Here is a 14448-nt window from a genome sequence, read left to right on the forward strand (position 1 = left end):
TTCTCATTTTTTCACTTTGGTAAGAAAATATTTCATATTTAAACTTTTAAAAGAAATGAACATGTATGTGATGACTACCATTTTGCCCAGGAAAACAATTGCTGAATCTCCAGTTTTCTCTGCAGTGTTAAATGTTTAATGTTAAAACTTAAACTAAGATTTATTAATTGATGTTGTAACAAACTCACTTCATGTTGCAGATTTATTATAAGAGGGTACACATTTCTGGGTGATGTTCATTTTAACCAAAACAATTTAAAAATATTAATAACTTCTGAACAAATCTCAACAAAAAGTGGGTTTCAGATTCTCATTCATAGTAACATTGTTGTACGCTATTCTGGTAACACAAAACAGCCTTTAAAATGAATATAAGCTATGGCCCTTAGCATTCCCAGATCCTGTCACTGTTTCTGACTTACCAATAACATGCTGCAAGTATACTACTCAAAACCTATACACTGAGAGTAACTAATACATACATTAAAAACACTGTGCACTGGGGCTGGATTTGATTGATGCAGTCGTTCCACCGCAGCTGAAGTGCAGTCTGTTTCTGAACTATAACGGTTTAACTCTTGCTCCTGAAAATCTCCAGGAAGGCAGAGAGCATTACACCATAGTAAGCAAAGCAGGATCTAGCCCTTGGGACTGTATATCCCACAGAGACAAGCAATATTACCCTCTAACCTCGACTGTTGTGATAGGCCTTAAATACAGCAGAACCACGATGGTTCCCACAGGAACCCCACAGGAGTGAACCGACGTAAGTATTTATCTTTTCAGCAGTACGTGGGCAGACAATTGACAACGTATCAGGATTTAGCTGGCAATACAGATTCAGAAAGGCTGAAAACCACAGTAGAATCAAACTGGTATCTACCGACTCTGGGCTGAAGAGTGAGCAGTGGGAGAAGCTGAAAAATCGTTCTGTGCTCAACCTCAGATGCGAAAGAGGGCTTCAACTCTTTTTCTCAGTGAGCTCACATTAACATTCGGTGGGTAGACAGCCATGAAAAAACTTTGATTCACGTACTACTAACAATCTACAGTGGTCTGGACACCCAAAATAGCACATGCTTCAAAGCTACCCGACATCCTTGAAAAAAGGAGAAAAGGAAGCAACAATTTTTCCACATTGCTTTTTTGCATGGCATTTCACTTAGTTATTTATGAAAATCAGAGAAAGAAGAGCATGAACTACTTACCTTGGCTATTTGGACACACCAGTTCAGCAGAAGTTGGGAGCCAATATTATCCTTATGTTCATGAACATAATCCAACAAGCAGCCATGAGGCATCAGCTGAGTGACTAGTTGAATGGTTGGGCTTAAGCAGACACCTAGAAGTCTCACCAGGTGAGGGTGGTCCATGCTGGCCATGATAAGAGCTTCCTGTAACAACAGAAGGGACCCGGTTATTCCGCTGCATCTCAAGGCTCTATGCATAGATTTCCCATTCCCCATAAAGCATCAAAAGGGGATCAGCATGTCCTTAAGGACCATGAATTTCCATGTTGGTGAGCCAGCATTCTCAGGCAAAATCTGGTTTGATGTTCTCTATGCTATATGGTCCTAAAAATCAGGTCAGAGTATCTGCACAGCCCCACTGAAGACTCTCATCAGGAACTTGGCATTGCCTTATATTCCTCTTGTTGTTACAGCCGCAAAAACGAAGATGCAAATGTGACACAGTTGACTGTACTTAAAGGTGGAACCCTTTGTTTTACTTCCCTGAATTAGTTTCTTGAATTTGTTTTCCCAGTTTGTGGTCAACCCATCAGGCATCAACTAACATTTTTTCATGCACACAAACTATGCCACTCATAGTTCTGTTCCCTGTTAGGCCTAATTCTGCAAGAGATTTGATTACATCGTGCTGAAATGCTTTACCGGATCAAAGACCTGAAGCTTAGTATTTTATAGGCTTAAGCATTTTTAAGTTAAACGATAATGTTAATGGAAAATCTCCCAAAGCACAGTTCAATCTGCAAAGAGTTAAGAATCATGCAGTTTAGCGTGGGCTTTTCAAATGTGTCTGACGCTCACAAGTCCTACCAGACATCAGCAGATTTCTTCTTGTAAGTTATTATGATATGACCAGGTTACAGTCTCTATTACTACACTAATAATCCAAACTAGTAGTCCTGAAGGTACCGTAGCAGCCTATCAGAGTAGTGTTCCCACTTAACATCCTATGTTGCCACAGGTAGAGCACTACATAAATTACCAGCTTTAGAAGTCTGACCCTTCTAGCGCAACTCCGGGTCTTCCAAAGTCCTCTCTCAAGTGATCTTGGGTGAACCACTTCATTTTTCCAAGCTTCAACTTCTCACCCATTGCACAGGAGATAATAATCCTTCCCTTCTTATAAGAAGGATTAATAATACTTCCTTACACTTTAGCTACCCTTTCCAGATTGTAAGCTTTTGGAGGTTTTCAACTAGCTGATTGTCCAATACCAAGCACCAGAAGGACTTCATCTTGACTAAGGCGTTCAGTCCTAAAATCTTATCTTACAGATCTCCCACTGGTTGTAAGATATGCAGGACCAAGTACCACAGGAGTTCCTTATAAAGCCTTACAAATTTGTTCTCACAGGTAGAGCTGTCATGACAGGCAACTGGCTTTCAAAAAAGGCAGGGAGAAAGCTCTTCTCTCCCATTCACTGAGCTCAGTCCCCAATTTCATTGAAGGTCACCTCCTCATGGCAACGAACAATGAAGAGTGAAGGCAAATCTGGGCTCTGTAAAGCTATTTTGCCTCTCTCTCCTTCTCCAAAACCTAAACAACATTTTTCTGAGAACTTAAAGAGTAACAGCTATAATAATGTAAGAGGGAGGAAGGGAGGGAAGGACTGATGGAGGGAAGGACAGAAGGAAGAAAGCAAAAGGATGAGAAAAAGTTGGCATCAGACAAATGTCACATCTCCCCTTTCCCCCACCTCAACTCGTAAAACTATTTTTTCCCTTCCCTATATCAAGGAGAAAAAAATTCCTGGCAAGTAGGCTGAGTTTGTATTAAAGGAAATTGCTTGCCACAGTACAAAGAATATTTGAAACAAAATTGCACAGTATTTGCATAATAGTTCTCTTTTTTCCCTTTTCTTCGTTATGATGAAAAGATGTACAAGACACTAATTGTAGGGTTCCCCCCGCCCCGCCCCCAGTAAGAGCAGATGGCCCCCACTGGGGAGGGAGGCGAGAGTGCCTTCCTGTTTCTTCCTTCATGGAAGGATATAACTAGGAAATAACTAAATAAACCTCTAAGGGTATTTGATGGGATGACTGGAGAAGGAACATCGAAGGAGCTTCCAATGTAGCAAGTGAGACAGGAGATCTTCACTGAAGTACTTTTGTTCCTGTTCAAATTAATATAGTTCTCTCTTACTCAAGTACGCATGGGGTACATTCGATTGAAGCAATCTTAGCCTCTTTTCTGCTGTCACTAGAAAATGTCACTGAAGGCCACCAGAATAAATACATGTTGACAGGTGCATTATCCAGTTTCAAAGAACAAAATTACTCGTTTCATTTTTTTTTCTATTTTATTTTTACCCATTCATTTTTCTCCTGCAGATGCACTGGGGACAGTACTTGTTGCTCCCTCTCTCTCTCTCTCTCAAAGTTAAGAATTACTCCAGGAACTCAAAGTGGGACTACTTCTCTTGATAATGAGGACTGATTAGAACATGGACAATCTATTCTTTTTGCTCACCGAGGGCCCAGACGGAAAGCTTCGAAGCATGTGCTCCATTAGTCTCCAGCTACATGTCATTTTTAAGTCTATTTGAGTCAAAAGGAAAGACACTTCTGTACAATAATAAAAGCAATAAATGTCATTTATCTGATTCTGGTATTACAGGAAAGCTTATATTCTTCCACTAGTTTTGGGCAATGGTTCTGGAAAAAAATATTTTAAATAAAATATTATGGCCTGCTCTGTAATGAATCAAGACACACAACATAACAAAAAACAAGAAAATTTTCTTTATAGGCCCAAGTCCCTAATGGATATTAATTTAGCATGAATCCTTGCTTCACATAGCTGTTCTCATTAGTAAAATTGTTATTTTTATTGTGCTAGCATCTACAGGAAAACTAAATTCAAGGTTATGTGTATCTAGCACAGCACAAACAGAAAGTAAAAGAAATTGTAATTGTTCTGCTAGAGCCTAATTAGACAAAACAGACAAGCAGCAACAGAAACATTACGACTTGGAAGCATTTTTAAAATCTATTCAGCAACTAAGGAACACAGTCCTTGCTTTAAAACCAGTTTGGAGGCAAAAGACCCTAAAGGCACAATTTCCACGGTATTAGGCACTCTGCAGCCTGATTCCCGACTGAATTTCCTGAAACACTTAATCTGGTAAGGCTCTGAACTCATGGAGCCGGCAGTCTGACACTGGCACCTTTGAAAATCAGCCTCTGCAATTTCCCTTATCTTTTGGCATCTTACATCTGCAGCTCTTGTCTCTATACTCAATCGGCAGAATTACAGGAATGATCTTGAAAATTGTTCCTATCATCCCAACGTAATGCCGAGGAAACTGAGGAGGAGGAGAACACAGCCTAGTATCCAGTCACGTAGGAAGTCTAGAGTAGAGGTGCGAACCGGGCCCCAGATCACTTCATCTCTCTCTCCTGAAAAAAGCCCTCTGAAGTTCAAAATAGAAAGATACGGTACTGTGACTCTCTGCCAGGAGTCACCTGTGACACCACGTGCTTGTCACATTAGAGGCTGAGCGATGCCAGGAGCGTGGCAGTTTCGGATGGGTCCTGCCAGACATCAGACACCCTCCTTCACAAGAGGAACTCCTCCCCAGCAGGAGCAGATCTCTTCCTGGAGCTTGCTGACCCTGCTCGGGCACTAATTATCACAGCAGCGCGCTGCAGGCAGGCACGGGGCGGCTGTAAGCCAGCTGGCTCGGGCACAGGTAGCAGTGGTGGCCATTCCTCTCTTTTAATCCTTTTGAACATGGTTAGTTGTTGCCACCAGACACACTAAGCTCAGCTCCTGTGATTTATAGGCACAACCCTACGTTAAACAATTGCATCAATGCTAATTTAATGCCTTAGACTGAGCCCTCTGTCACATGCAGTTAGTAACACAAGAACCTATCCGACAGGAAAGGTGATTTTGGAAGCGCCAGCGAGCTCTCACCAACCTACGAGGCAGACTTCTGCCAGCACAGCCGTGCCAGTACGGTCTGAGGAGCAAATGCTGACTGACAGAGAGACCAGAAGTCCTCCGAGCACCTCCCATTAGACTAACCTGAACACGCTGAAACAAGTAGAGCTCATTTAACTCACAAGAGCAGCCTGTCGCTGTAAGGATACGACACACGGTTATAGCCAAGCCCAAAGCAGCTGTCAACAGAAATGACGAAGGCCTTAGCCACTCACCCCTCACAGGTCACTTGATTCACCTTCCTTCCTTACATGGCTTTGAAAATCCCAACTAAAATGGTTTCTTCATCTATTCACCCTGGGCAGTCACGTTTGAAGTAGCTTTAATTTCAGTGATGTTTCGGCAAAGCAACTACAAGCCCAACTAAGACAGGATTCTCTTCTCAGCCTTCCCTGATGAAGAAAAACCAGCCCGTAAGACGATGAGAAGAAAGCGCTCGGGGGAACACACACAGCACATCCTATACAGCCATATCTAACCTCCCTGCTCGCTGCCATGAGATGCTCTTGTTAGCAATTACAATTGACAACTGAGCATAAATATTAGCCAGCACATCGATCCCTTAAGAGGATACTTTGATACTGGCTTTGTTTCTCTGGCCACCTGTCTTGTGAAACAGGGCACTCAACAGGCTGCATGGGCCACTAATGGCAAAGTGATGCACATCTATGGCCAGGTTGGAGATTTATTCTCCACCCAGACCGACCCAGGATACAACTCTCCTCCTGCACACGTGTCCTGCCATGAATCCGTACACCGGGGAACACTTTAGTACGTGGTCAGGCTTCCCTGGCCAGACTGCTTGCAAGGGGCTAGAGACGGTGTACAGGCAATTCCTGCAGCCCCAGCGGGTCCTGCGTTGGGCAGACCTGACCGCGAGCCAGCCACGTGCCAAGGCCAAAACCATGCCCCAAAGGAAGTATGAACACGCTTATCAGTCAAGAGACCTCGCCTAAGCCGCTTTACGGAGAGTTTAAGTCCTGTTAATAGCTTTTGCCATTAAAAGAGCCCTGTACCCCTTGGTGGAGCCGAGCGCTTTCCTGAATTATGCTTGACAACCTCATCTTCTTGTCTGTACAGACTCCCCCAACAACAGAATCAGTCTAATATTTGTTGTTTCCTTGCATCAGATGTAAGCACCTTTCAGAGGGGAAAAGGCTACTCCTGCTGAAGGCCTGTTCTTTCACTGACGAGCTTCCTGGGCGCCTGTGGCCACACAACATGGAGCGCTGAGACAAGCTTGCTAATGGGCAGCCAGTGCCCTTTCCAGTGCCCCCCTGGAGCCTGAGCAGGGCTGAGCGGCTGCTCCCCGTTCCTGAGCGCGCTGCAGATCTGCCAGCAAAGGAGAGCTTTGACTGCTCCAGCCAAGCTGGACGAACACATGCACCTGGTAAGAGTTTGGCTAGTGGGGACGCAATCTGAAAAACCTTTGGTTTCCGACCCTTCTGCTTCTAACTGTTCTTGCCATAAAATATCCCAAATCAAACAAAGCATAAGAAACCACAAAAAAGACACCATGTTTTTTCTAATCATTACTGAGCAAATAAAAACACTTAAAACCTGACTTCTTACTGTGCGGTGCATTTTTCTGCAAGCACAAACCGTGCTGTGGTGACAGGAAAAATGCCACAGTGAATACACTGCTTTTTTCATTCATTTTACAATGCTTCTAAAGGCTAAAGCAAAGAAACCTGTATGGAACTCGTGCCTGACCTGCCTCAGGGCAGATCCAATTACAGTCCAATGTAGCGTCAGTGCATTTGGCTTGCAAGCCTCCTTGCAGATATATTCCACCAGGCCTTACAAAACTTCTGCGTTACAGCTGACTTATCCATAGGCAGCCTGCATAAAAACTTAAGCCGAGCGACAGCACAACACGTACGCCCCACAACATACACGGCTACATTTATTGTATGACAACGATACCTATCACTAAGTTTCCCCAGTACTTCGTATGCAGGATGCTGTTTTCAATCGCTTCACAGCAAGGCTATACCTCCCACCTTTGGGCTGAAATTTTTCATCAGTCAGGCAGATACTCTCTGGAAAGCTGCCGCTGAAATGTCTCAGCCGTTTCTGAAAATGGAACGAGAGCTGCAGCTATAGGGACCAACACAGGGTATCGGAGCCCCACAGCGGGCCAGCAGCAAACAGAGGGAGGACAGTAACATCACCCACTTCCATAGCTGCTTTTCCAGGAACGTCAACAGTCATTAGAAGCAGACACATTTATCAGGGCGCTTTCAGGCCAAAGTCTTAAATTTAAGACTTGGCAGTAGCTTATGTAACTGATTTTACTGCTGTGTAATACAGTCAACAGCACCTGAACACTGCACAGGCAGATTCAGCCCGAGGTCACCGCACGGCGGAGCTCCACGCTTTAACTTGGGCCACGTGGGTACAGCAGCATGTCCCGTGCCCTGTGATGGAACAGCTTTCTGGCACTGTGCTCTCCTGAGATGGGGACAACACACAGGCCACCTGTAACAAACTCTCTACATATCTTTCTATAAATCCACATCCATACTCCGAGCAGAAAAAATGAATACTTACAGTTGGTACAGTCTCATGCCTGTTGCATGGAAGCATAACAGTGCACATTCGGGTCCAAACTCTTTGTTCACGCTCACATGACTGACTGCTTTTTTTCAGTGTGGAAATACCAAGTCTGGCAACATCAAGTCTGGCTGCCAGAGTGTGAAATAACCAGAGCTGTAACCCAAAGTCCGGCTGTATCAAGGAAGTTAGACATGCTGCTGGCCTGAACTGTCACCTCCCAGAAACTCTCCCCATGCTTGTTTTATTTCAGCAAGGCATGCTAAGGAAGCTAGATGTGAACAGAGAAGATGAACTGCATGAGTCGCTGTGGGTTTCCTCAAAACCAGGACAAACTCTCACAATTAAAGAGACCACAGGCTTTGAATGGGTGGAGGAGGACTTTGTGGCCAGAGACCTGAGCTTTTCACTTTCAGGGTTTTAATCTCAGCTTCCAATGAGGGGCTCAACCAGAAATCCCTGGGGCAGTGAGCAGAGTGGCTGCATGCTATGACTGGAGTACCAGTGTGCCACACCACTGAGATGGTGAAACTAATACGCTCCATCAGGAAGGTCTGGGTGCATCCCTACACCCAAAGCATTAGAGGATAAAAACTAAGAGTGCAAAACAAACCCAGACCCACAGTAAGGGCTATCAAATTTGATACACCACTTACAAACCCGATGGAAACACTACAGCAGCGCGCGACCTGGTGTGCAGGAGCACGGCTGGTTGCCAGCTGGTGGCTGCGCAGATGCGCAGCCTTTTCTGGAGACTGCATCAGAGTCTTTGAGCATGCCGTGTTTCTTGGGGCAGACGTGCCCTCTGAGGCTCCTTTGCTTGTCGCCACACTTGCACGTCGCAAGCGTCTGCGGTCGTACTGACTCACCACTGCAGAGGTGCTGCCTGCACTGTTGACACTGAATTCAAGTGCACACAAGAGGAGAAAGAGAGATGTTCTACTTTCCTCCAACACTTGAAACTAGCACAAGTCAAGGATTTGAACACTCTCTCTTATAAGTGACGTCTAAACACTCTGGATCAAACGTTCTGTGCCAGTCTTAGAGGAAGCAGCAGGCCCTACTGATGCAGGAATAGGTACCTTCATGCTCTTACCGAGTCTGGCTCACTATATATTTGCAAGTTTTTTTTTTTTTTTTAAAAAAAAGTTTGCAGCACCACGGTCCCTGTTCTGCAAACATTAAGGATATGGGCAACAACGCCAACCCCAATAGGGCTCTTCAAGTGCTCAGAGTTAAGCACATGCTTAAATGTTTGAAAGAGTAGGAGATGCATTTTGTAAAACCTACACGCCATATGCTTCTTTCTTCTCCTGGCTGACTTTGTACCAATTAAGCCTCCCAATTCATCAGAGCCTGTGTTAGACAGCTGCGGAGGACTCTGAAGTCTGGAGGAACAGTCTCTTTTGTGCACAACAAGCTAAATGAAGATTTTTCTTCAAGCATCCAGTCAGAGGGCAACTCAAATTGGCCTTCTGTGAACTCTTCCCGAAAACATTTGATTCTGGTGATTAGAAAATAAAATACAGCCTGCTTTCAGCTTAGTTTTATGCATAGATGGCCAAGAGTTCAAGACCTCAACAAGCAGCAAAACTTTTGTGCGAACATTTCCAACCGAAACACTCAAGAGTAGTAACAGTGGATTTCAGACTGGAAACGCACCCTTACAGATCAGTCGTAAGCAGCTTAACAGTATACACAGCTCTGTGTAATGATACTATTGTGACAAATGTTTCACTTACAATTTGGGATACACCCCATTATTTCAGAACAGCCTGTTAAAAGTCCTTCCCTTGTCTTACCATTTTGATGTCCGTTTCAAGTATCAAAGGTGTACTGCCTAAAAAGGTAATCGTTTCAGCAGTATGCGAATGGGAAGGGAAAGATATCCAACCACTGACCAGTTTATAAGCATTTTCAGCCTTAGCTGCAGATTTCTTTCAGGAGAAGGGAGTTCTTGCTTTGGGTTTTGATTTCAGGAGTGATGGCAAGGTCTCAGGAACGAGTGATACAGAAAGAAAGAAAATCTGTCAAGTTCTCTCTGCTTTTCAAGAGTCTTAGGCTGTTGCTTTGAAATTTTCTGGTATCGCTGAAATGCCTGACTTTATAATCACACCCTCAAAGCTCTTCTCGCCTTCAGGATCAATTTAAAGGGACAGCAGCAGACTCAAATCTTATTTCATCAACATTAAGAGTTGTTTTAATCAAAGATGTATTTTGCCCATAACACAAGCAGTTCATTTCTCACATCTGAGAATTCAAAATAGAATACTCATTTCCACGTTTCACTCATCTGTATTCAGTGGCGTGACAGCATCACACTCAGTACTGCAAAGGGAAGACTGTGTTTAAACAAAAAAGGTTTCACTGGATGGTCTCTCAGGTTTTGTTTGTTTGTTTGTTTGTTTTTTGTTTGTTTTTGACCACGCTGGTATCAGTGAACCATGAAGTCAAGTCATCAAAAGCTGCCACACACCTCTTGGCTCACAATATTTTCTTCCTTTCGACGTTACTCCACCTGCCATCCCCCCCCCCACCAGTTTCTTAAAATTTTTACTCCGCTCTTTTCTTCTCTAGTCTGTTCTTTCTTTTACCATCTTCTTTTTACCTTCTCTTCTCTCCTAAATAAATTAAATCTTCTTTCCAAAACACTTCAAAGAAAATCACGACCATCACAAAAAACCCTATTGCTCTTGTATACTGTATGCTTCCCTGACCCTTTGGTTGCCTTGCCTCTTCCAACTGTAAGCTCTGCAACGCCAGGACTGTTCCCTGTATTTTGCCTAGAACAGCAGAACCGTACCTTGACTGACATCCTCAGACGCCCAGCGACATGGTCCTAACACGCCCCACCTAGGCGGATACCATTTTGCCAATCTCTAGTTTAGAGCACTCCTAGAATACCTGCTACATCGATCAAGCTGAACGGCAAGACCCGCAAGTTGCCTTACGCTCCAAACACAAGGTTTCAAATCCCTCCCTAAACTTTTACATTTAGGCATGTCCTATTGTTAGGATAATAAACATATATGTAACAACATAATAAAGATAAATCCTTAATTCTAATAAAATTGTGACATCAGCAATAATCCCCAAATCAAATACTACATCCGATCTTCAATGCGCGGTCATATTTAGGATCTGACTTCTGTCCGGGAGACCGAAACCACCAAGAGCTGGCAATTCCAAGAACAACTTGGCATGAATTGATGGCCAGCTGGCTTTTACCAGGGCAAAACCCGCAATGAGATTAATAAGTACAATGGTATTTATTAGTTGGTTTTTGTAGCCATGTAGACACTTCCACAAAGACCAGATCTTATGGAAATGGAGAAGTCAAGAGCAGAGAGTTATAGAGAAACAACGCCCAAACCTGCAACACTGCAGGAAGGAATACTATTTTTCTCAGTAATCTGTAATGTGACAGCTCTATGAATAGAGCAAAATAATCATTTATATTCTCATTCATTCTATTTGTGATTTACTCCAATCACAAAAACATTTACTGCGTTACTATGACATAACATCACAGGAGCAGAATTTCCAAAGCACTGCTCAGCTAAATGGACTGTACAAGTCAAAAACCTGTATCTTTTTTCTTGCAGTAGTGTTTCCCACAGCAAACTAAAAGGTTGACTGGGGTGAATCTGCTTTTCCACAGCCAGCAGTACCTTGCAGCTGTTTAGAAAAGAAAGTGAAAAAGTCCATTTAAGAGAGACTGCAGAGGAGGCTTCAGGCAAATGAAGAAAACCCGAAAGCCCCAGGCTATCACAACCACTGTGCCAAAATTAGTACTAGAGAATTACTCACTCCGGCTACATGGATGGGTCATACAAATTGTAAGCTTGCTTTCAGCTCTGAAGCACAAAAAAATTTGCATCTTGATTATAAAGCACTAATGCCACCCGTACTATAGACGGTTTTGTACAGCTAGCACCCGTTTTGCATCTTACTGCCACGAGCAACACTACCATCTGCAGCTAAGGCGCTACCACTTGATAAAAAGCAGGAAAAGGAATCCATAGCTATTACACTCTGTCAGTATTTCCTTCTAATCAACAAAAATAATTATTTATTTGGGGTGATTTTTAGGAAACAAAAGTAGAGTTACATATAGTCAATCCATCCCATCAATCACTTGTTGCATGCATTTGCTTCTTCTATTTTTTTTTATTATTATTATTAAAGACCTGTATTACCACAGTGTAACATCCTACTGGGATCACAGAACATACAGCGCCTCTGAGAGGCGTGCCGTGACGCTCAGAAGGACACCAAGTTCCTCATTCTTCTGGTCATCCTCAGAAAACTTCAGTGCCCATGAAATGCTAAAGAAACAGCAAGTTGTTGCACATCACTAAAGACCCTACAGGAGGAGGGAGGAAGTTTTCCCAGGAGGAGGATCTGGAAGTAGATTAATTTGATTTGTTTAGATTGTGCTGGGAATACATAGAGAAGAAGAGAACAGTTATCGGTTGCCAGCTAGAGATAGGCCAACGTGAATTTGAAAGTGATCTGGAATTTTTTATCATTATACAGGCAGGTGGGTGATGGTGATAAAACACATTTGTGTATATTAAAACCAGACAGGAAACTGCATTCACATCCTCAGAAAAGAGCTAACACTGGAAAATGTTTCCCATCTGCTCTCAGTTAAATAAAAAAAAATCCCAACTCCTCCTACTCTTTCTGTCTGCTCTCCAAAACTCAATCATGTAGGAAAATAATTGTGATGTATTATTTTAAATATTTCATTTTAGGATTGAACACATTTCAGGTTTGAACACATTTTTGTCTGTTACACAGTCTGCACTGTGAAATAACCGATATCTGACTGTACCTCAGCTATTTCCTACCACTGCCTCAATACCGTTCCATATCACAGCATTTAACTATGTAAACCAATCAATGAATGCTTTTGAAATTATTACTGAGCAAATAAAACAGTTGCAATTTCTTAACATAGCTCCATAATCTAAGTAATTGTATTTTCCTAAACATTCTACCCCATTTGTCATGAGAAGCATTAAGATAACAGCTGAACGCTAGCGTTCTAGCTGAACACTAATTCTAGCTTGTACAATGCATATTTGTCCATGCAACTAAAAACCCCTGATATTCTATATGGAGTAGAATCCCTTAGGATACAATTTTAATCACTTCATAAGTAACTGAGAGGTAAGAATCTCTAATTTTTCTTCTGCTGCTAATACATGGTTTGCCTTACATCAAGTGTCCTCCAACAGCTTTGAAGTGCCAGGCTTTGGTGGCTACCACTGACTGATAGCAAGGGGTGTTTGAAAACAGCACTTTAGAGTCATTCTCAGTAGGTAATTAGATAAAAGAGATTAGTTTCGAAACCAATCTCATAATTCCTGCTCTTCTAAGTAAACATTCTAAGACATTTTAAGAACAAATTACTAATAACCATTAAAGTATTTGCTCAAGCAATATGAGATCTGTGTTCAAACTCAAGAGTCTCATGCATAAAATGGGGATAACAATAATCATTCCTCTGTCTAGTATTTTTCTGTGTCCACCTTGACTGAAAGCCTTTCAGGACAGCAAGAAGTCGCCATGTTTTCACAGCACAAGGGGTTTCCGATCTTAATAGGCCAAGAGATACCATATATTAGGATAAGAAGCAACATTGAAGTTAATACACAAAACACTGCTCTGCCAAATGCCTTCATTTTTGGAATGATGATTTCTGTATTGAAGGACCCAGCATTTCAAACCAGCAACTACTCATCTAGGGACCGTAAGCCACATTGCAACCTCTGTTGCATTTCTGTTTATCCTAGTTATTGCACTGAAGTCTGGAAGGTACTGGCAGAATATTACGAAGATCATCAACAACCCAGTCATCTACCAGATTTTCCTGTCTTATTTCTTACATTACAACTATGTGACAGTCAACTGTCCTTACCACTGCTTACCAATGTTATATAGTGTGTAGAATATTAATATGAACAGATGCTAATTATTTCATTTTCATAAGTCTGTGACAGTTTCTGTTGCATCAGAGGTGCCTGGATCAGTACCTAGATATGGAGATTTTTCAAGAGCTATCTACAGCAAAGCATTAAGAGAGAAGTACTTCAAACTGCAGATTTTTGGAAGACTAAGATAATGTATATTTCAACAGTAATACTTCAAGTTCAGCTCTCATGAGCCTGTGCTTCCTTATCCTTAAATTTATATTAAATTAAAAATGGGATTCAGCATGAGTGTAAGACTGTCTGGGATTTTCCTTTCCTCACTACAACAAAAAAAATCCTTGTTCTCCTTTAACTTAAAGTTGCCTTAGCACTTTAGCAGTGTAAAAGTAAGTAGGACAAATAATGCATTGAACCTTCTAGGCCCTTTGCCTGCGTTCACTTTCTCCACCTGCTGCGGACTTGCAAGTTGCAGCACGTGCTGGCAGTCGTATGCAGCCACACCAGCCCGTGCTCACGAAAAACCTGGAATGTAATAGCCTACCTGCTGTCCAGCACTGAACTAAATCACAGTCAAGTATGCTTCAAAAATGAGTAGTCAGCTTTTTCATATGGTTTTAAGCCAGCTCCTATGGCTTAAATATCAAGACATTTCTTGTTCAGACTTCCCATCAGACCTCACTGGGCTCACTGTTAAGCTTGAGCTAGTTGGTTGGAATGCACTGCAGTTAAGCCTACAGAAACAGTACCTCATTTTTATT

At 42.5% G+C, this 14448-nt stretch overlaps 1 protein-coding gene across 1 annotated transcript in view; it reads right to left on the minus strand.

Annotated features, from left to right (window-relative positions):
- ERBB4 (erb-b2 receptor tyrosine kinase 4) overlaps positions 1-14448 on the minus strand; it is a gene marked incomplete at its 5' end in the record, with an annotated part of 449003 nt that overhangs the window by 97602 nt on the left and 336953 nt on the right. Inside the window, one exon of the mRNA XM_062579354.1 lies at positions 1209-1394. Within this exon, the coding sequence (XP_062435338.1) occupies positions 1209-1394 (186 nt within the window). The remainder of the gene's footprint in view (positions 1-1208; positions 1395-14448) is intronic.

Source organism: Rhea pennata, chromosome 6, assembly GCF_028389875.1.
Source record: "Rhea pennata isolate bPtePen1 chromosome 6, bPtePen1.pri, whole genome shotgun sequence".
Lineage (NCBI taxonomy): Eukaryota > Metazoa > Chordata > Aves > Rheiformes > Rheidae > Rhea > Rhea pennata.